Below are 21094 nucleotides of genomic sequence, written 5' to 3' on the forward strand. Positions count from 1 at the left end.
ATTCCACATAATATGCAAGGATGCCTTATTCATACGACGGAAGCCTCCGCTGGCAGGCTTGCAATACTGCAATTTCTGTCTGTTGACAGACAGGCGACTACCGTGGTCCTATGTCTTCCAATTAGCAATCAATCCCAGCATTACAGTTGGAGTCTGAAGAATTACCCCGACGCTTAAACGGCGTGGACTCCTGTAATGAGGGACGAATCCCGAGTACCAAAAACTGGCATCGGTTAGTGCCGATGATACAGAGTCATCGGTCCCAGTTTTCCTGTTGTCCAGCGAAATGGTTGAGGTGGTTCTGGCGAAAAGCCGTGAGTCCCAACAGCACCACTGGTACAGAGTTAGAACGTTGGCAGTCTTGTACAGTAGATAGTTGGTTGGTTGGTACATGACTACTCCGAACTTCTACTGTGTAGATAGATGGTGGTGGGGATTTGGAGACCAGCTACTAACGTACCCTAGTGGAATGCTTTCAGGCAACCACCCTAGTCAGTAGTCACACTGCAGTTGGCGCGTTAAAGAGGATTCGTTATCTAGCATGGACCGGCCATGGTTATTGTCACTCTTGACCGCTCCTGTAGCCATGCAGAAGATTTTTCGAGCCAGGATTAGTCTCAACTGGCGACTGGAATGTGGAAACCCAACCGTAGGAGGGAGAGTCGAGACTCTGAGGAGTCAGGAACCACTTTCCCTCACACTCTGTACAGAGCTGATGCCTCAGGCATGTATAGACAGGCGCCCTTCTCACGTGGTGCGCACGGGCGATGTTTCTGCCTCAGGCATATATAGCAGTGAGTCTCACGTGACATTTCCCAAGGATCTTGGCACTACGGGTATCCACTCCTGGGGATCAGATCATGGAATGATAACCTCCAACTGACTGACCTGGCTTACCAATGCAATGTCCATTGTCTATCAATGACAACACGTGACATTGATGAAGTGAAATGACATCCACATTGTGAATGTAGAGAATGGCTCTGCGTGGGCCGATGAAGCGCTCCCACCTGAGACAGGTGAGCGCGCCCAGTGTAGACTCCCTGTCCGTGCCTCAGTCGCAGTCGCCGGAGGCGCTCTACAATGACGAGCACAGCCATCAAGACGTCCACGCAACGCCGGACGAGAGAACCATCCGGCTGTCATCAGCCAGTCTGGAACGCCGACAATGCTCTCTCTGGGTCCACGATGAGACTTTCTCCCGAGAGGAGATCCTCTTCAACCAGGCGGCGTTTAGCGACCTGCGTGTGAATGTCGGCGATGTGATCGAGATCCTACCCGTGCGGTCACCGGGGGACTCCATACACAGCCTCAAATCGGATCTGGGGGCTCGGTCGCTCCGCGACAGCTATCTGGAGTCGGGCTCGGCGCACCTCCCGGACCCCATGTCCAAGTTCAAGACGCCTTTGCAGAGCAGGTGTCTGTTCGTGGTGAAGCCTCTCCCGCAGGAGATCAAGGCGCGTCATCCGAAGTTGGAGATATCGGTGACCCATAGCGTTGCCAATATCTTTGGGTTCAAGAATCGTACGCTGGTCAACATCTCTGTTGTCGATCGGGGGCAATGCTCCGCTTCGCACGTCGATATCGCCTTTCGCGACCAGTTCCTGGTGCGATCTGATATGTGGAGATTGGTGATGTCCGAGCTCGCCGACAAGATTATCTACAAGGGCCAGAAGATCGTTTTCATGGGGAGCATCAAAGCTACCGTGAAGAATATCTTCATTCGTGGCAAAAAGGTTCTCTCTGGTTACTTCTCGCCGCATACCATCCCTGTCTTCCGGAGTGAGTCGGCCAAGTATGTCCTCTTCATCCAGATGTCGCGGGAGATGTGGGATTTCGACTCCGAGGGCACGGGCGACATCCTTTTCAGCCGAGTGATTAATGGTTTCCTGCCGGAGCTGTTCAAGCGTTGGGCCAACTCGGATGCGAAACACCTGGTTACGATCGTGCTGTTTACGAGGGTTGAGTACGGTTCTTCGGCTCTTGGAGATCCATTGCCGCTGAGCTCCGAATCGCTGAGGTGCATCTCCAGCCCCAACCATGTTCCGACCAGGGACTTTTACCGCGTCGTGGTCAACGATATGGCGAGTGGCCATTGGACGACGATTCTCGACGAGCTGAAGAAGGATTTCCGGACTTTCTTGAGAGATGTCTCGATTCTAAAGATGGACAGTCCGGATACACCTACCGTGGATGGGGTCAAGGTTGCTCCTAAGAACAAGCCGGCAATCATCGCAGGGCGACCAAGTACTGCGCTGCGTGGGAATATCCTTGAGGCAATACATCTTGCTTCTGCCCACCTTGCATACGATCATATTGACCGTGATATGGTCCATACGGGTACCTCGATCATCGTCATCACTCCAGGAAGCGGTGTCTTTGAAGTGTCTTATGAATCTTTGTCCTCTACCTCAGAAGCACTCGCGGATCGTGGCATTGCCATTGACCTGGTCTGCCTCAGCCCCATGCCTCTGCATTCCGTGCCCCTGTTCAAGTACAAAGCGCCTGTGGAAAGATCCGGTAGCTCTTCGTTTGGCGACTTTCACAGCAGCGGTTATTCGCCTGAGATGCGCCAGTCGTTCAGCTTTGCGAGTCGGACTCCCCATCTATCACCAAAATCTACCATGCAAGGCTCGTTTCCAGGAATGACACACAAGGAACATCTTTCCGCTCGCTCAAACGAGTGGAACTACGGCATACCTCACTGGCTTGATATCTCATACTGGAATCCAGAGACATACAGAGAAGCTCGGCGCATTGCGAAGAAAGACCCCAACGCGCCGATTCCTTTCACCGTCACTAAACAGTCCAAGCTTTTTGTGCCGCGGGTCCGAATGTACGAAATCCAAATGATGGGGGTGATGGAGAGCGAGCAGTCGGACATCTCGATTCCTTATCTATTGGAGGGCCAGGGCGTTTCCCGCACCTCAAATGCTGGTCTCGGTTTGAGCCCAAGTGGTCTTTCGTCGTCTAGGGCTTCCTTCAGACGCAATTCGTCCTACAAAGCTCAGTTGAGCGACAGCCTGCGGCCCGAACCTTTTCTACAGAGTATCACAAACCCCAAAGATGTGATGCTGGCCAAGTCGAAGAAAACGCCCAACCAGGTGATTGCCTGGATGGACCAGTATGACGAGGCGGTCTTCCAGCCTTTTGCCAAACGGCGACAGCAGCGCAAGGCTTCCAGACCAAAGCGGCCGAGCGAACCTGAGGTTCAAGTTTCCAACGCGCATGAGCGGCTTTCCGCACGGTCAGTGTTACGTCTGAGAGAGCATGAAACCAATTCAAACTCGGGCGACCGCTCCTATCCCACTAGGACAATCCCTCGAGTTTCCGAAACGTCGTTGTCGGCGCCCCAAGGCCCTGTTCCTTCCAAAACCTCTTCTCCCAAGAAGCCTGCCTTGAAAGCTCCGTCGGCTGCGAGAACACCACGGATGTCGCGTACGATCAGTTTCGCTCTCCTTGGGTTTGGCGCCACCCCGCCCCGGGCTCAGGCAAGTACGGAGGTCAATGTGGAACATGCCAGGGCGCAACCCACCTCGGGCCAGAAGAAGCCTTCTGTGGGATTTATGGATACCAGAAGCGTGGAGTCATTTAGCGGTTCGGACTCTGCATCCATTTCCACAGTGATCGACACTTCGTTACGACCGGCTTCACCTCACCCGGCTCCACAAAAGTCGGCTATGACGCCAACGAGGCCTATTTCAATCAAGGTGCCTCCGAGGCAACCTTCGGAAGACACAGAGCCGGTAGATCGTACGGTTTTACCAGAGTCCTACTCAACGACAAGTACTGCGATCCCTTTTACCGGGGACGGCCGCCGGGACAGCCGCACGAAGAACGGGCCCAGGTTCGAGCTTACAGTGAGCGGCGGATCTCGTGAATCGTCTATCAAGAGCCCACAGAACAAGGCATTAGCGCCTTGGGTGCGTTCTATCAACCCGTGCAATACTTCAAGGGATGTTCTTCGAGATACTAGTTGGTTCGGGCGCTGGCAACATGCATACCCGCGACCACCCCATGTTGCAGTGGTGAAATGGAAAAGCTTGAAGTCCCCCGCTATTTTGCCATTGACGACCGAAGAATTCCCCACGGCTCAGGAGCTGGGCTCTGATTATCTGCAGACCCCGTACCGCGTCTTTCCAAATGATGACCCGGAAGGTGTCGAAGTACCCAAGACGAGGGGCATCCTGCTGCGAGAGATGATTTCATTGCGATTATCTCATGGGTTCCAGATCGTCATTGGGAAACATGTTGCGGAGGCATCTGGACAACCTGCTCTTGAAACGTTGAACGTCTTCGACACCCGCAGTTTGGAACGGGACGGTGCTACTGTCTTCCTCTCGAAAGGAAACACTATCCACCGGCTGATCTGTGTCGATGGTGGTGAAATCGAGGTAACGCGTTTCACGCACCGGACTTCTTCTACTTTGGCAGCTGGAAAAAGGGACGATTTTTCCCTCTACACGCCCGCGATGCGGACCATCCTGAGCACGGAGTATGAGCTCAAAAACATCAAGCTCGACCCGACGGCCGAGGATTACAATTGGAACTACGCTGACAACTACGTTGCCGGGCACCGCGACTACTTGTTCAACCCAGCGCAGCAGCTGCAATTTTGGCGGGTGCGCTACGTTCTGATCCCAATGCCTCTGCAGGTCAACAACCGACGGCACTTACAGTCGTTCAACGAGGATAATGAGGAAGAGATCCACCTCCTGGGCATCAACCAGCTTACTCACATATGGCAGCGGCACAGGTACGTGCCGCCCGAGGAGAAGAGGTTCGAGTCCTCCAACGAGAAGAAGGACCAGAATCCTCTCAATATCATGTACCAGACACGAAATCCATCCGAGGTTGTTGCGGCCGAGTTAGATCGCATCTTGCTGTCGGACCCAGGCTTGGACAATTCTCCCGCGCAGCTGCTGCCAGAATCCGAGCTGCTGGAGAGGTCGAGCATCAGCCTGTCATCGCTGGCACAGATTATCCAAGGGGAGAAGGGCGTGCGGATGATGGATCGAAGATGGCACTGGCGGTTGCATTACAACTGTTTCATCGGATTCGAGTTCACCACTTGGCTTCTGCAGAATTTCCGCGACATTGACAGCCGGGAAGAAGCGGTTCAATTTGGCAACGAGTTGATGAAGCACGGTCTATTCCAGCACGTGGAGAAGCGACACAATTTTCGAGACGGAAACTACTTCTACCAGATCTCCAGTGAATACCGGGTCGCCAGGCCTGAATCTCGGGGGAGCTGGTTTCCTCAGAAAAAGTCAGACAAAACGGTACCTTCCACAGCAGCGAGTGAGAACCCAAGAGACTCGCCCGTGAACGGTCATTCCAGGTCTGATAGCGTCGAGACACTACCACCGCACATGCCTGCGACCCCATCCAAGTCAAAGAACAAAGCTACGATCATGTTATCCAAGATGATGAAGTATGATGTTGACCCTCGCAAGCGGTCGAACAGACCCGAAGTCATCGATCTCCACTACGACAGGCTACATAATCCGGACAACTGCTTCCACATTGAGCTCAGCTGGATGAATACCACTCCAAAGCTGATCGAGGATACTGTGCTGTCCTGGGCTGCGACCGCCGAGAAGTTTGGACTCAAGCTCGTCCAGGTGCCAATCGCCGAAGGCTGTGCGATCAGCAGGACGCAACCCTTCAGGAAGCCATATCGAGTCTCACTCACAGTTCCACCTCCTCCGGGCCCCGTTCCCACAGTTTTCAATACGGCTACCTTCTCGCAACTGGGCTCATCGGACCGGCATTACTACCACAAAGCTATGCTGCGGAAGTTTGATTTTGTTCTGGACTTTGAAGCGAGATCCGCGTTCCCGGCCGATGTGGAAGTGTCGTACTCCTGGGGCACTCCGGACTACCAGTACCCGCAGTACATTCACCGATCAGGCAGTCTTCTGGTCCAGATCACCGACGAGGGAGACTTTCTGTTTCTGGCCAACCGACTTGTGAGTACACGACTGGCTGCCGCCACTCGAGAAGGATCGCGGTACGAACGGATGGACCGGCCGGAACATCTTCGAGCGCGCGCGTCAACTTACGACCCTCTGGACCGTATCTCTCCACGCCTTTCACCGCTTGTTCGACCCCTCCACGACATTGGCAGCCCCATCAGCCCGCAGGGACAACCAAGCATCGATTCGGCACATCTCTACCGTGCTCCGGAGCACATTCTCAAAAGCTTCGAGGAGTTCTGCAACGATGCGGCTAGACTCGAGCAGTTCTATAGCGTCTCGCACGCGCGTCCCGTCTCGACGAAGGTCGGTCCTGCGCCGACCACGCTCATGGACTCGTCGATACCCACGCTCGAGTTACCCGCGAGCGTCGTCAGCCATCACATCCATCCGCCTGCGTTGATGAGTAGGGCATCGGTCGATGGATCTATACCGTCTATCGACGCGATGACGCGAGCGAGGAACGACAGCTTGAGCTACAAGGGAAGTCCAAAGAGTGGTAGTTTGCGGCCGTTGAATATGACTTGATCTTGTAGATGAATGATACCCTCGCTTTGACATATTGTCTTGATGAATTTACATGACATGGAAACGGCTGTACTTTATCCTAGTTTTCGAGTTACTATTAAAAGTTAGCTCTTATGTTTTATTATCAGCCACTGGTGATACGACTCTAAACACACTCGGATGTCAGGATATACCGAGACTAATCACCAATTTAGCCGTTCAGGCAGAATCTATCACGTCACTGCATGTATTATTGGTGGACATGTCTTGCATCAATAACCGCGTCAATCGGCTTTGCACGGTTAATGACAGCTGATGATAGCTCCTGAGCTAACGACTGCAATTCAGATTGCGATCACTGTTTTTTATGCCCCGGACCTTAGAGCTGCCCCGCCACAAGCCCATAGCAGCCCACCTTGCACCATGCGATACGTCAACAACAGCCAGTCCAAGAGCTGGCACTCGGGGCTCGGCCCGTTTCAAAATGAGGAGAATGAGGAGAACCATGAGAATGAGGATCTGAAATATAATATCGGGTCTTTCCTAGGTTGAAGCTTTCTTCTTCCAACCGTGCAGTGTCTATCACACTGTTCAACCCCGGCTTGAGTGATTTGTTTACATTGTCAAAGATGAAGTTCACAGAGGGAATGTGGCTCCTTAGGGTGAGATGATTTATCCTGCAGTTTTGTTGATGTGGTTAATTGTTTTATACAGGAGGGCATTCGCATCGACTGGATGAGCAATGTTGAACGACTACACATCCAGGATGAGACGGTCGATCTCCTTCTGAACAAGTTCCAGAGACACCGTGGTGACACACTAAACTCGCGTGAGTTACGCTTCTAATTTGCAGTCGCCGACGAGCTGACGAGGCCCTGCCAGCGACTGTTTCTGCGCGGGTTACGTCGCCCCTCGAGGGCATCATCGGAGTCAAACTTGTGCACTGGTAAGTTCATCTGCCTCTGTAGCCACTCGCGAGCTCTAGTTGATATAACCAGGGCTGGCGGACTCGACAAGGGCCCCCATTACAAGCTCAACACCTCTTCAGGCCACACCAAGATCAACCACGTCGCAAAGCAGAAATTGAGCTACACCAGCGGCGACCTTGAGCTCAACATCAACACCGCCCCCAACGAACTCGACTTTGTCTTTTCCAGCGCCGACAAGGGCAAGCTGACCGGCCACTCGTGGCGCTCGATCGGCTACGTCGGCGATCAGACGACCGACAAGTCGCGCTGGGACGACGGCATCTTCTTCGAGCGCCAGGGGTACATGCTCGCCGAGCTGGACCTCGGCGTGGGCGAGAAGCTGTACGGGCTCGGAGAGCGGTTCGGCCCCTTCGTTAAGAACGGGCAGCGCGTCGACATCTGGAATGAGGACGGCGGGACCTCGTCTGAACTGGCGTACAAGAACATCCCCTTTTATATCAGCTCGAAGGGGTACGGTGTGTTTGTGAACAACCCCGGCAAGGTCAGTCTGGAGCTGCAGTCCGAGCGCACCACGCGCGTCAATATCTCCATTCCTGGCGAGGAACTGGAGTATTTTGTTGTGTACGGGAAGACGCCCAAGGAGATTGTGGGCAGGTATACGGCGCTGACGGGGCGGCCGAACTTGGTGCCCTCGTGGAGTTATAATCTCTGGCTTACCACCAGTGCGTTCCCTGTTTTGTAGAATATATGCAACTGCTAATGTCCTCAGGCTTCACGACCAACTACGACGAACAGACCGTCACCGGCTTCCTGGATGGCTTCCGGGACCGCGACATCCCCCTCGGCGTGTTCCACTTTGACTGCTTCTGGATGAAATCCTACCAGTGGTGCGACTTCGAGTTCGATTCCGAGATGTTCCCCGACGCCGGGGGATACCTGGCCCGACTCAAGGAGCGCGGGCTGCGCATCAGCGCCTGGATCAACCCGTACGTGGGCCAAGCGTCCCCCCTCTTCCAGGAGGGCAAGGAGAAGGGCTACTTCATCAAACGCACCGACGGGTCCGTCTGGCAATGGGACCTCTGGCAAGCGGGCATGGCCATCGTCGACTTTACCAACCCAGCCGCCTGCGACTGGTTTGTCGCCCACCTCCGCCGCCTCATGGACCTCGGCGTCGACTCCTTCAAAACCGACTTTGGCGAGCGCATCCCCTACAAAAACATCCAGTACCACGACGGCTCCGACCCTGCCCGCATGCACAACTACTACACCCTCCTCTTCAACAAACTCGTCTACGAAACCATGACCGCCCGCTACGGCCCCGCCAACTCCCTCCTCTTCGCCCGCTCCTCCGCCCCAGGCGGCCAAGCCTACCCCGTCCACTGGGGCGGCGACTGCGAATCCACCTACGAAGCCATGGCCGAGTCCCTCCGCGGCGGCCTCTCCCTCATGCTCTCGGGGTATATCTTCTGGGCCTCGGACATCGGCGGCTTCGAGGGAACCCCACCACCAGCCCTCTACAAGCGCTGGGTCCAGTTCGGGCTTCTATCCTCGCACTCCCGCCTCCACGGGTCCTCCTCCTTCCGCGTCCCCTGGATCTACGGCGAAGACGCCTGCGCCGTCCTCCGCGACTGCGTCAAACGCAAGATCCTCCTCACCCCCTACCTCCTCCTCGAGGCGCTGCGCGGCCACCGCCAAGGCGTTCCGCTAATGAGACCCATGTTCCTCGAGTTCCCCGACGACCTCAACACCTACCCGCTCGACACGCAGTACATGTTCGGCGCGAACCTGCTCGTCGCGCCGGTGTTCTCGGAGGATGGCTCAGTCACCTTCTATGTGCCCCGGACGCCGGAGGACGGGTGCGGCAAGTGGCGCTCGTGGTTCGATCATGCCAAGACGTATGAGTCTGGTCAGTGGTATACTGAGACGCATGGCTTTGATACCCTGCCTATCCTTGTTCGGCCGGGCTCTGTGACGCCTGTCAATCCCAAGTTGAAGGTGCCCGAGGGGGATGCCGTGGACGGGCTGGAGTTGCTGGTTAACGGTACTTTGGCGGCGGATGTGGAGGTCGAGGTGGTGGACCCCAGTAAGACGTACGCGACGCTCAAGACTGTCCGTGTCTCGCCCAGTGGCGATGCGGTGACTGTTGACGATGCGAATATCAAGGTGGTCTGCATTCACAAATAGTTTGAACGTCACTACGGAGCTTCTTGCATAGAATCACGATCTAAAAATGTGTCTTACGTACTATTCCGTTAAGCAGATACGGAAGATTTAATGTATTTGTTTCAAATTATCTCTAGAAAGAAACTTAGGCGACATCAGCAGGCACAGCTCACATCATATTGATGGTAAGTGTACCTGATGTGCGCAGAATATCATAGATCATACATGAATTGAAAGAAAACACTCAACACAGGGGTATCATAACAATCTTCAAGCTGCAGAAACAGAGAAAGTACCACCCGCACGCTCGATGAGACTGGTGCTCGACGTATCATCATCTGATAACCGTCAACGAATGTAGAAAGTTAGAGGTCAAAGGTAAACGCAAGAATATGCAAAATCGCTGCAAGAACGGGATAGAAAGATCACCAAGCCTCCTCAACTTCAAGTAGCCACTTGCGAATACCTTCTCTCAGGGTATTGTCCGCTCCTGCCAATGAGCGTCTGCGCTCTCTGTCGGCAAGACCTACTTCCCCGTCGACGTCCTCGCGGCAATGCTCGGCTGTCACACTGCGGACCACTTCTTCGAGAGCACCAAGAACCATCTTGCGGCACTCCGCACGGGGAACCTCAATAGACGGAACCTCGTCCCGAGAGACAGTATCAGAAGTGTTTTTATCTTCGCCCCTCCGACCACGCGACGGCGACTGGGCTCTCGAGTGCGCCAACGATGACTGACCACTCTGTGCGAGAACACGCTCGAGCGCATCAACAAGTGTACCATCCAAATCCATGACAGGCTCCTCAACAAATCGCTCTTCGTATTCAGGGGCATCAAAGGCTTCTGCCACGGAGTTCGCAGACGTCCTGCTAGAAGCGGATGTATTGGAGAAAAAGCTTGTAAGCTGTGACGCAGATGTGGGATGACCAAACAGATGGCGAGGGGTTCCCGGTTGAGAGGCAGCTCCAGGTGTAGATGGACTCCTGCAAGAGCCACTCCCGACAACTTTACGCCTCAGACGAAGTCGCTTGACTGTGAAGTTTCTGGTATCTGCAATCAAGGTTGTTGCGACATCCACCCACTTTCCTTGTCCTTCAGGTTCAAAGGGAAAAGCGGAACTAGGAGTAGGTTCGGCTTGCATTGCGCGCTTGATGTCGGCTTCTACGCCGGCATAAGGTCGCACGCCCTGAAGCAAAAAGTCGTCGTGGAAATTCTTCAGCCATCCAGCAACATTCACGCTGGGTCCGTCGTTGTCCTTGGGGCCGCCACAGTGAAATCCGGAATTGCTGCTGTGTGTGGACGCAAGAGCATCAACACTGGTGACCGACGTCCGCGTCTTCTTCGGGGACGCTATGGTCGAATCGCCTGACGACGAAAGGGAAAGAAACCCCGGAAGTGGAAGTTCCACGTCCACAATTCCATCATCTCCCCGCACAGACAGTTTCAAGGAAGATTCTCTGTTCTGCTCCGGCACGGACGACGGCTCTGGAGTATTTTCTTCCAGCCCTTGCTGACTTGAGGATCGAGGAATCGTGATAGTGCCACTCGTAGTAGTCTCTGAGACTTCTCCGGGTGTCTCGCCTGAAACTTCTTTCACCATCTGAGTCAGCGTTGGAGGGCTTCGCTTAGAGGGCCCGACATAAGTAGAAACGGAACGCTTTCGAGGTTCGGCAACTGGGACGGCGTCACTGCCTTCGGCTGTGGACGACTCCTGGCGCGAGTTCCACAAACCGGAGAAGAGATTTCCCCATCGGCCACCGTTGGAAGGGACACTGCTGTTAGCACTGACGGCTGAACTCTCGCTTCTTTGCAAGTTACGTAGCAGATTTTCCGACGCGAGACTGTCATTGACGCCCGGCGCAGCTGGGTCTGGATCCTCTCGGTCACGCCGGGTCTGCCGCGACGCAAAATGGGGAACAGGAACAGCGCTGCTGGGAGTTGCTGTGGAGGTTGTCGCTACACAGGTGTTTTTATTGCGTGGGTCTCTATGCATGGGAACACCCAATGTCCGAATAGAGCGAGCATCAGAGCCTCTGCGAGGCGGACCAAGCTCAGGAAGCGACGTGTCGATGTCGTCCGTCGATCGATGGGCTGTCTCATTAGAAGAGGCACTAACGGACCGCTGGTGATTGTCACTATCGGCCAAACGCTGCGCACGTGATCGCCGCTCAATGGCCCTGCGCAAGGGCTCCTGTCTCAGAACAGGCACAGTCGGTGGGCTTTGCGAAACGGCACGTGCTGACGCCGAGGTGCCTGGACGAAGCGGCGACGGAAGTGGCTCAAAGCGTTGCTTGGCCGGAAGAAAAGCCGATAGTAAGAATATAAGCCGCCGGGCCGTCATCTTGTCAGGCGAAATGATAACGGTTCTGTGAGCAAGGACCGGGTCTGCGTCCTGTTGAGCCTTTTGCTGGAGATAATGCCGCCGGCGGTACCAGTCGGGGCCCAGTGTACTCAGCCATTCTGTATGGTTTCCCAAAAACGCGGTGATCAGCACCAAGAAGAAAAAGCTATGCTCTTTGTCCCCAAGATTGCGCACAATTGAGCGTCCCTCTTCACGCCAAACACCCCAGCGGCTCTGGCCAGTCACGACGTGCGGAGTCTGAAGAGCAACACTAATACGACGGGCGCTGCGGAAAGCCTCGTCCTTCAACTTTGAATTCACGGCCAGTATGTTCGCCGGCAGATGCACAATCGTCTGGTTTGTACGTTGCATGTTTGGAGGCTTTGCGGGCTTCGGATTCGCTCCCAATGAGTCCACTTTCTTCAACAGAAACAAGATCTCCTTCCGAGAAAGTCGCTCCAAATGTGACAGGGTGCGGTTGATCACATCCCAGTGGTCCACCAACAGATCAATCCGCTCATCCAAGCTTGCCGGTGGAGATGCAAGCGACAGGCTATCATCCAGGAAACCGCCGCGCCAGCGATGATCCGAGTCCAACGAGCACGACATCCCCGCCTTGGGTGAGTCGGTGGCTTGCGTATTGAAGCGCGAACCGGGCCGTCCCGTATTACGAGAGAGAAGCGGAATTTGGATCGTAATCGCCACCGCATACATCGGAGTTTTCTTCTCCTTGATCTTTTTACGCTTGGTAACATCGGGGAAGGGGAACCCGTTTTCCGGTAGCGACTCCTGGTACATCGAAGTCGGGTAGTCGGGCCGATCAGACGTGTCACCTGTCTCCGGCAAGTTTACACTGAACATCCGCGTCAGTAGAATGGTGACTTTGGATGGCGGCTTGGGTTCGGAGCCCCGCGATGTACCCATGAAACCAGAGGAACTTCCCGTAGTATACGCCCGTGAGAGCGAGTTGCGGGTTGCTGGCGATTCACTTGAAGTTCTACCCGAATCCTCATCTGCAGAGATGATATGCATCTTGGTTGAAGAGCCCCGATAGCTAAACGCACTGCTGCCAAATATGCAGTTCAACAGACCAGAGTCATTGTTCTCGGCCGGATGACGTGAGCGGCCTGCTTCATTCACCCCACCTGCAGGCGACAATGTAGAGCTGCGGCCTCGAGCGCGGACAAAAGCACCGGAACCCATGGGCGGCGATCTGCGGGCATCCGCGGCGACAGAAAACGGGCTCGGATCGGCGGCCGACGAAGGAGGGAGGTATCCACGCCGAGGAGCCCGCGAGAGACTGGAAAGTGTGCGAACATGTCTCGTACCAGAATTGTCGAGCACGTACGGTTCTGAATCGAGAGGGCTTGACGTCACGTCGGACGAGTTCGTGCGAGTATCTAACAACACACACGCATCCCTGTCTCCAAGCGCGTTCTGTGCAATTATCACCCGGAAGTCCTTGACGGGATCTAGTTCCACGCCACCTCGATCATCGTAGGCACCGGCAGCATACGCATTCGGTGAATTGAATGTGCTATGTAACGGATAGGCATGGGTATTTGACCGTCGTAGCAGGCTCGCATCGGGGAAAAGGAGGCCAGACGTGTGTTCTTCTTCTGTCACGGATTCCAGCTGGGTAGCATTTCTATTCGAGTACGCGGCCGGGTTCAATGTTGACGCCGCACTGCTCAACAGACGGCCCAACATGATGATTCTAACTAGTGACGAGTGATCAGGTATGCAACAGTTAGTAAAGAAGTGGCAGTACAACGCCAGGCCCTAATGTTCACGGCACACACGGCACAGAACAAGCCACGGAATTGTCGACGTGAGATTGAATATAACAGGTAACCAACAGCCAGACTGATAACCTAGACTGAGCTGCCGTTCCCCAATACCCAACCCTACCGATGAAAAACCATGATCAACCCAGGTTGACCGAGGTGCAATTGTGTTCCTTCAGAATCGACCAGAAAGGAAAGACACCACCTGAACAGTTTATCGTCCAGTGCGGGGGATGTTCACTTCTGGCAATCGAGAGATCGTGCACACACCAGAACTGACTAGGTATGAGAAAGGAACAATCTCATCACCAAGAAAGATAAAGCATCAACTGAAGGGGAAAGATGATGAATTGAGTCTGGAGAAGCAAAGAACGGGGGGCGGGGAGAGTAGATAGGTAGTGAGAGAGTGAGACGCCGGGAGATGGACGAAAGGGCGGTGAGCAATGGAATCCGTCACCACCACACAGAAACAAGTGAAAGAGTGAGATTCTCCGTATTATCCACACATGATCTCAGCCTCATCTCATTCTGATGCCGATCGCATGCAGCTCATTGGCAGCTTGCATACTTCCCTTCTGTCAGATATACCAGGGTGGACATCGACATACATATCCAGTAATGATGCTGCAGGCGGGGTAGGACGAACACCTCATCCTGCATGGGCCAGGTTACTTCTTCGAGTCATTCAGCAGCGAATAGGGCTATAGGAGATTACAGGCAGCCGAGAATGTGCTGAATATCTCATATTACTAAAAGTTTGTCCCGGTGAATGACTGCCGTTATAGAAAAGGTATCTAGGGGAAACAGGATGTATGATGGATTGTCAACAAAGATGGAGAATGCTTTTATTACACCTGCAAAGATGATGTACAATACCGTGGTATATATCCTGAATATCCTGAATCCCACTACTCTTTTGTCTTGTCCGCTAGAGAAATCAAACCAAGGTGAGTATAGTCAGATTCATGTCTGTTGCGTCTTCCGCTTCACTTTATCCACCAGCTTCTTCAAGTCATCCGAGCCAGCGTTGCCTGCAGCGCTCTGCTTCTGCTTTTTCTTCTTCCTATCACGCGAGGTGTCAGCTTCCCCGTCCCCTCGGTCATCCCGATCCCTTCGTCGCTTGCGTCCTTCATCCAGCAGTGCTTTCATGCCCGATGTGGGCTTGAACTTCGGGTTGGTAGGGTCGATGGCATATTCGTGGCTCTCGAACAGCCTTGCAAAACGAGGATCGCTGACGTCCATCTGGAAATCGTCATTGACTGCTTGAGCCTGGTCCTTTGCCTTCTTCTTGTTCTTCTTGCGGGCTTGTTTCTGCGCCTTCTCAATCTCATTCATATCAAAGTGTTTGATTTCTGATTTCTTGTCGTCCAGCATCAGGAGCTCCAGTTCGGCCCGCTTAGCCGCGTTCGCTGCCTCCTCGGCCTCGCGTTCAGCGCGCTTCTTACGCTTCTCCTCCTTGCGACGAGCGGCAGCAGTGGCCTTGCCATCCGGATCGTCAAAGAACGGATCGTTAAAGCCCAAGTCTTCCTGCGAAGCTTGTCCCTCGCCTGCAGATGATACGTCGTCCTCGCTGGCATCAGCCTTCGCCTCCCCTTGGGTTTCCCCGCGCTTCAGAGCCTTGAGCTTCTCTTTTCTCCGCTTCTTGCGCTCACGCTCTTTCCGTACATACTTCTCAATCGTAGTCTCCTCTTTCTCGGGCTCGTTCTCGAAGATGGTGTCGCGTTTGGGCTCTCCTGCCAAGCCCGAGGTGAAGGTGACCTCCATTTCGCCGACAGGACCAGACGATTTGGAGGACTTGATAGACTCTGTACTTAAGCCCAGGAGAGCCCGCATGCGCTGCCGCTCTTCCTCTTTCTTGGAGATCTTTGTACTAGACCCGTCTCCCTTTGTAGTATCGACAACTTCCACCGCCTCCCTTTCTCCCTCGTCATCAGAACTGTCACTGGCAAGGTAGGCCTTCAGATCGTTCTCATCAATATCCTTGCGACTGCCTCTGAATGCTCGGGCTTGAGCTTCCTTGCGCGACTTGTCTTCCGCGTCCCATGTAAGCTTGACCTTGCTGTGCTGCAGCGCATCAGTGACGAACTCATTCGGCTGGTATCCGTCCGGGATCCGTTCACATTCGTCGCGCGGCTTGTCGTCGGAGAAGTCCGTGTCGTCCGGTACGAATCGAAGGTCAAAGAAGTTGGCACTAGATAGATACTCGGCTCCGTCCACGGAGTCATACACATGTTTCGCAACATCCTTGCTCGAGAATGTCAGGATCGCGTAGAAGTATCGCAGTCGTTCCAGTTGATACTTTCGTAGCTGGGTAGAGTTGAACTCCTCGCCCTGATCTTCCTTCAACATCGACTGCTTGATCTTCTCCTCCTCTTCGTCCGAATCAAGATCCTCTTCGTTCTCCTCATCGTCGTCCTCCTGGCGCTTGTTCGTCGCGAAAATCTCCCGAGGAGGACCCTCCGTTTCCTCCCTCTCCATGCGCTCCTTGCCAAACTCACTCGGGTACACAGAGACCTTCAACACCCGGCCGCCGGTCGGAACAAAGCTGGAAAACACAGCCATCAGATCCTCCGCCCGGATATTGTCCCAGTCCAGGTTGACCACCGCAATGCGATTCGTGACTTCTCCCGTCGGCACATCCACCTGCTGTTTATCGGGAAACTCCAGTTCTTCAATACTCTGTTCCTCCTCGTCGTCCTCTTCTTCACTCTCCTCATCACTCGAGCTCTCCTCTTCCGAAGACGAAGATGAGAATCCTCCGTCCCGAGCAGGATCATACGCCTTATCTATCAGCTTCAGCTCCTTGCGAACCTCGTCATCGTCATCAGCGACCATTTCATCTCCCTCCTCTTCCTCTTCCTCCTCTTTATCTCCCTCCTCGTCCCCCTCCAACTGGTAGAATCTCTCCAACTGCTTCTTCGTGTCATCGCGTGCAAGCTTGCGTCCGTAGCGATCAACCGCGGCATTCCGTGAGAAATCCTTGTCGCGCAGCATGTGCGCAAAACGCTTGTCGAGCTTCACATGGGTCTGGCGTTTGCTGGGAAGGCGATATCGCGGATCGGTCTGGATATTAACAAATCTGGGATCGGCTAGAAGTAAACAGTCAAGAGTTAGCATTTATCACTGACAGCCTGGCGATCGCAAGCGAAAAGAGGTTGCTCGTACTGATAACAGCGCCGGCCTGCTTGTCGGCCTTGCCGCTCTTTTTGGATTTCTTTGAGTCGGGCATCGTGGAAGTTCCACGGAAAAGCGACTTGAAAGAATTGACTCTAATGAGAATGCGACCGTGTGAATGTCAGACTTGAGTAAGCTGCTTGGAGTCTGTAGCACCTTTCGGGCGCCTCTTCTATGAGATTTGGTTGATAAGGATAATTTTCTTTTGGCGGTGGAACCAAAGAATCTGCGCCGGTTTCTGCATTGGTCCGTGCGTTCCTACAGAGTTCTTTCTACAAACATAGGGCTCATGCTTTATGCTTCCGCACCTTAATTGGCAATCATACTTCATATACTGCGTAAATGGGTATGTACATTATTCGCTTGGTTATCGCCAGACACGATAGACCAAAGTAAATGCAATCTTTCCCCGGCATCGACACTTTCAATGTACAACCCTCTGATCCAACACGGTTCCGTCAAGAGTCTAACATCCGAAATATCTCTTCTCCAACCATCGAGGCTCTCGCTCCTCCTCGATCCTCCCTACAATGACCCTGACCTCAGGGTAAACGGTGCTGAGCCGCTTAAGTCCGACCTTTCCAGCGGCGCAGGTCACAAAGACAATTCTGTCTTCCGCGACTCCGTGATCGACTAAGACCCGAACCGCCATCAGGGCAGCTCCTCCACTAGCCATTTGAGGATCAAGGAGCATGACTGTTGCGTGCTCTTCAATGCCTGACGGCAGTTTCAAGTAATGCAGCTCTGGCTCCTCATTCCGCTCGTTCGTCTGAATGAGCATTCGACCAGTAATACAATCAGGAATAGTTCGCTTGAGAGCTGTCTCAAGACAAGAACCACCTCGCAAAATTGCTACTGCAGACACTAGACCTTCCGGATGTAACCCGATATAATTAATCCCTTGAGGGGTCTCGACCTTCGCCGGATGATACCGAGTACAGTCCAAGGCCCTATTAACCCGACGTTATGGTCAGTCCCAAACTTAAACTTTTCAGACGCGGGCACATAAGGGTCAACGCACTTCTCTATTAGTAGACAAGCGAGCCGGTCAAAATAGAAGACAAAATCGACCTGTTCTGTCGCAGGGTCCTGTAATATTGTGTTCATGCTGACGAATTGCGGGGTCTGAGGCATGAGGAACACATTTGCAGACAATTGTTCTTCTGAAGCAATCATCTCCAGCTTCTGTAACTCTGCGCTGTGTTTTTCGGATTTCTCCTGAAGTTTGCGCTGGATATGTTTCACAACCATATCTGGGACTATTCAGCAAAGGCATACAAACTGAAGTTCAACATCTTCGCTTACCGATGGCCGTTTTGTTTTCAATTCCGCGGGGGATGATAATATCTACTTCCGTCAGACAAGCAGAGCGGGAGGGAACTTTGTGCTAGCTCACCCGAAACCGACCGTTGAGGCTCGACGTATTGCTTATACGATGGCTTGACGAATTGGAACCATTGTTTAATGATACCATCAATGTCTCTGCCTCTCTCCCGGACATCACGCAATACTGGCGCCGCCTCGGTTAGGACGGTTAATCACATCGGGCATGATTTTTCACTCACTTCTGCGTCCAAGGCAAACATCCATATCTGCCTCGACAAAAATCTGAAAAGGTCTGATAAGTATCTTGAGGTAGTAAGTAGGTGAAAATAGAATTACCTTGACGTCCAACATCTCCATGATTCTCGGATCATGGAGCGCCAGAATTCCCTCCAAGATCAAGACATGCGGCGAGTAAAGAGTGGTCGTCTGAGGTTGGCGCTGATGTTCAGCAAAAGAGTAGACAGGTATGTTTGCTTTCTTTCTTTATTTGGTTGACGCATTTGCTGTTAGCTGCGTGCAAAATTTCCGGAGAGCTCGGTGGATTACGAAGGAGCAAGGAGAGGAATTACCCTTGCTTGAGATCCCTTAATGTCTGTACTAATGCATCGAAGTCGATTGCATCCGGACAGTCGAAATCGAATTCATTTGCATGCGCTTTGACGTGTTGCTCGGGAGTCAAACTCTTATAGAACGAGTCCTGTACCAGAAAGGGTTAGAAGTCACGAGGATGCACGAAAATGGCTATATCTATGGAAGTGATGTTCCAATGGGTCCTCAGTACCATAACAAGAATCACAACCCATGGCAGATTCAAGGATTTAACAATCTCCATGGCCACGGACGTCTTGCCGGAGCCCGAACTGCCTGCAATCCCAATAATACTCAAATCCGCCCATGGTGGAGAGTAGTATCTCTTCTCCGTGGCCGACGAGTAAAGTGGAGAGACAGACTCCATGTTGCTACTTCTTCAAGTAAAAGCTCCCTGGCTAGAGTAATTGGAATGAGCAACAGATTCCTGACCTTCCACATATATCATCCAGAAGAAAATATATGACGGCTAGGTCAGGAATCGCCAGTGCTGAAAAGCTCCTAGGCCGATAAGAACTGCAGATAATAATAATCAGGCAGGGAACCCTCAAAAGCTTCTTTAGTGATGGCGCTTAGACCAACTGGGCTTAGCCTGGACCCGTGACTTTTCGCTTACGGTTTAGTCTTAGTCCGAGAGCTCTAAGTAAGCGTGACCCAAAATCCTGCCGCTTTTCTTGCCAGCTTTTTCCCTCTTCTTCTTTCTCTTCCTCTTCACCTCTTTTCCCCCTCAGAGAATCTCTCTCTCCATGGCTTCCGTCTGCGAGGTTTTCCATCTTCACAGACAGCCGGAGCAGTTCCAAGGCACTTGATACCTAACATCAAGGTCCAAGCCACAATATCTCACAATGTCTTCAGCTAATTACGTATGCTCTCTCATGGGTTGTGCGCGCGTAATAGCTTGATTTTAACGGGATGCAGATGTCTCCCACTTCCTCGACGACAACGCCAACATGGCATCAGTTCGAGCGGAAGGTCGATGAGGTCAAACCGTCCAAAACGTGAGTTGCCTACTTTATTGCTCTTTATTCTTCCTGAACACCTTTTTATGATGATCTTGAAATCAAGTTGGGAATCTCTCTGAAACTTCGTGAGGAGAATATGTTAACTTGTGTCTCTGAATCGTTCCTCACTTTACTCTGCTCTTGACGTCTTGAGTCGCCTGCAATTGCTGACAATCGGTTCAGTGATATCAACTATCTAGTGATGGATTACCTTATTACCAATGGCTACCCAGCTGCTGCAAAGAAATTTGCAGTTGAGGCCAACATACAACCCAGGGCGGACATTGAGTCCATCCAGGAAAGAGTAGAGATTCGCACCGCGATTCATTCCGGCAACATACAAGCTGCAATCGAGAAGATCAATGATCTCAATCCACAGGTATGCAGATTTTTCTCTCTAAACCTCCTGCCCCACCGCCTATCCTTTGCTAGGATTATATCGGTTTACATGCACCACTCATAAATCCCCTTATGGGTTTTGATGAAAAACAAACATCTTCAGTCCTCAGTATGATTAGCAAACTATTCAACTGTCATGTCAACATCGTCATACACTCTTTGGATATGCCATGCTGACTTCGTCTGTATAGATTTTGGATGAAAATCCATCTCTGCATTTCGCATTGCTTCGCTTGCAGCTTGTGGAATTGATACGCACGTGCATGTCCACGCCCAATGGTGACATCAGTCCTGCCCTCGAGTTTGCGACTTCACAGCTCGCCCCGCGGGCGCCCACCAACCCTCAGTTTCTCGAGGACCTTGAGCGCACTCTTGCTCTTTTGATCTTTCCTACTGAGAATCTGGCGCCATCCCTTGCGCCATTGTTGCATCCTGACCTACGTAAAGATATTGCTACCAGGGTAAATGAAGCTATCCTGCAAAGCCAGGGTGCCCGTAAAGAAGCTCGGCTGCGCAATCTGGTTAAATTACGCGCCTGGGCGGAGCAGAAGGCCCGAGAAGCCAAGAAGGATCTTCCTGAGAAGCTCGACCTCGGACTCTATGATGGCAACAACGTAAAGAACGCTCAGAGCGCCAGTCAGAATGGTGCTTCAAATGATACTGTAATGGCCAACAACGGAGACGTTGACCCGATGATTTCATGATCAGCGATGTTGCATTGCTTTGCTTGATACTCTGCTGCTTTTCCAGTTTAGCGAGGAGTTCGGGCTTGATTTTTTCATCTGTGGACGCTGAGCGCTCAACCATAGTACTTTCCTCATACGCGAGGCAATTGAAGAATCAAACATTGATTGTTGTAAACATATCCAATCAACCACCTTGCTCTGTTCTTCTATTTCC

General features: G+C 52.8%; 6 protein-coding genes across 6 annotated transcripts; 3 read left to right on the top strand and 3 right to left on the bottom strand.

The window, feature by feature from the left end:
* Positions 1–977: 977 nt before the first annotated feature.
* On the top strand, positions 978–6506 carry iml1 (GTPase-activating protein IML1; the record flags this gene model as incomplete). The annotated part of the gene is made up of 1 exon (XM_001260162.1): positions 978–6506. One exon carries the CDS (start codon positions 978–980, stop codon positions 6504–6506), a length of 5529 nt encoding a protein of 1842 aa, XP_001260163.1.
* Positions 6507–7114: 608 nt separating this feature from the next.
* NFIA_082140 (putative sugar hydrolase) lies at positions 7115–9598 on the top strand (the record flags this gene model as incomplete). Its single annotated transcript, XM_001260163.1, has 5 exons — positions 7115–7147; positions 7200–7314; positions 7368–7431; positions 7484–8136; positions 8184–9598. 5 exons carry the CDS (start codon positions 7115–7117, stop codon positions 9596–9598), a joined length of 2280 nt encoding a protein of 759 aa, XP_001260164.1.
* Positions 9599–10002: 404 nt separating this feature from the next.
* NFIA_082150 (uncharacterized protein) lies at positions 10003–13629 on the bottom strand (the record flags this gene model as incomplete). Its single annotated transcript, XM_001260164.1, has 1 exon — positions 10003–13629. One exon carries the CDS (start codon positions 13627–13629, stop codon positions 10003–10005), a length of 3627 nt encoding a protein of 1208 aa, XP_001260165.1.
* A 1040-nt stretch (positions 13630–14669) lies between these two features.
* Positions 14670–16935, bottom strand: NFIA_082160 (pre-rRNA-processing protein ESF1; the record flags this gene model as incomplete). Its single annotated transcript, XM_001260165.1, has 2 exons — positions 14670–16795; positions 16872–16935. The coding sequence occupies 2 exons, from the start codon at positions 16933–16935 to the stop codon at positions 14670–14672; spliced, it is 2190 nt and encodes a 729-aa protein (XP_001260166.1).
* Positions 16936–17346: 411 nt separating this feature from the next.
* NFIA_082170 (uridine kinase family protein) lies at positions 17347–19161 on the bottom strand (the record flags this gene model as incomplete). The annotated part of the gene is made up of 8 exons (XM_001260166.1): positions 17347–17830; positions 17902–18133; positions 18186–18227; positions 18277–18390; positions 18446–18488; positions 18543–18687; positions 18776–18903; positions 18988–19161. The coding sequence occupies 8 exons, from the start codon at positions 19159–19161 to the stop codon at positions 17347–17349; spliced, it is 1362 nt and encodes a 453-aa protein (XP_001260167.1).
* A 551-nt stretch (positions 19162–19712) lies between these two features.
* On the top strand, positions 19713–20898 carry NFIA_082180 (uncharacterized protein; the record flags this gene model as incomplete). Its single annotated transcript, XM_001260167.1, has 3 exons — positions 19713–19792; positions 19979–20174; positions 20386–20898. 3 exons carry the CDS (start codon positions 19713–19715, stop codon positions 20896–20898), a joined length of 789 nt encoding a protein of 262 aa, XP_001260168.1.
* Between the last annotated feature and the right edge of the window lie 196 nt (positions 20899–21094).

Source organism: Aspergillus fischeri, genomic scaffold (genome assembly GCF_000149645.3).
Source record: "Aspergillus fischeri NRRL 181 1099437636264 genomic scaffold, whole genome shotgun sequence".
NCBI lineage: Eukaryota > Fungi > Ascomycota > Eurotiomycetes > Eurotiales > Aspergillaceae > Aspergillus > Aspergillus fischeri.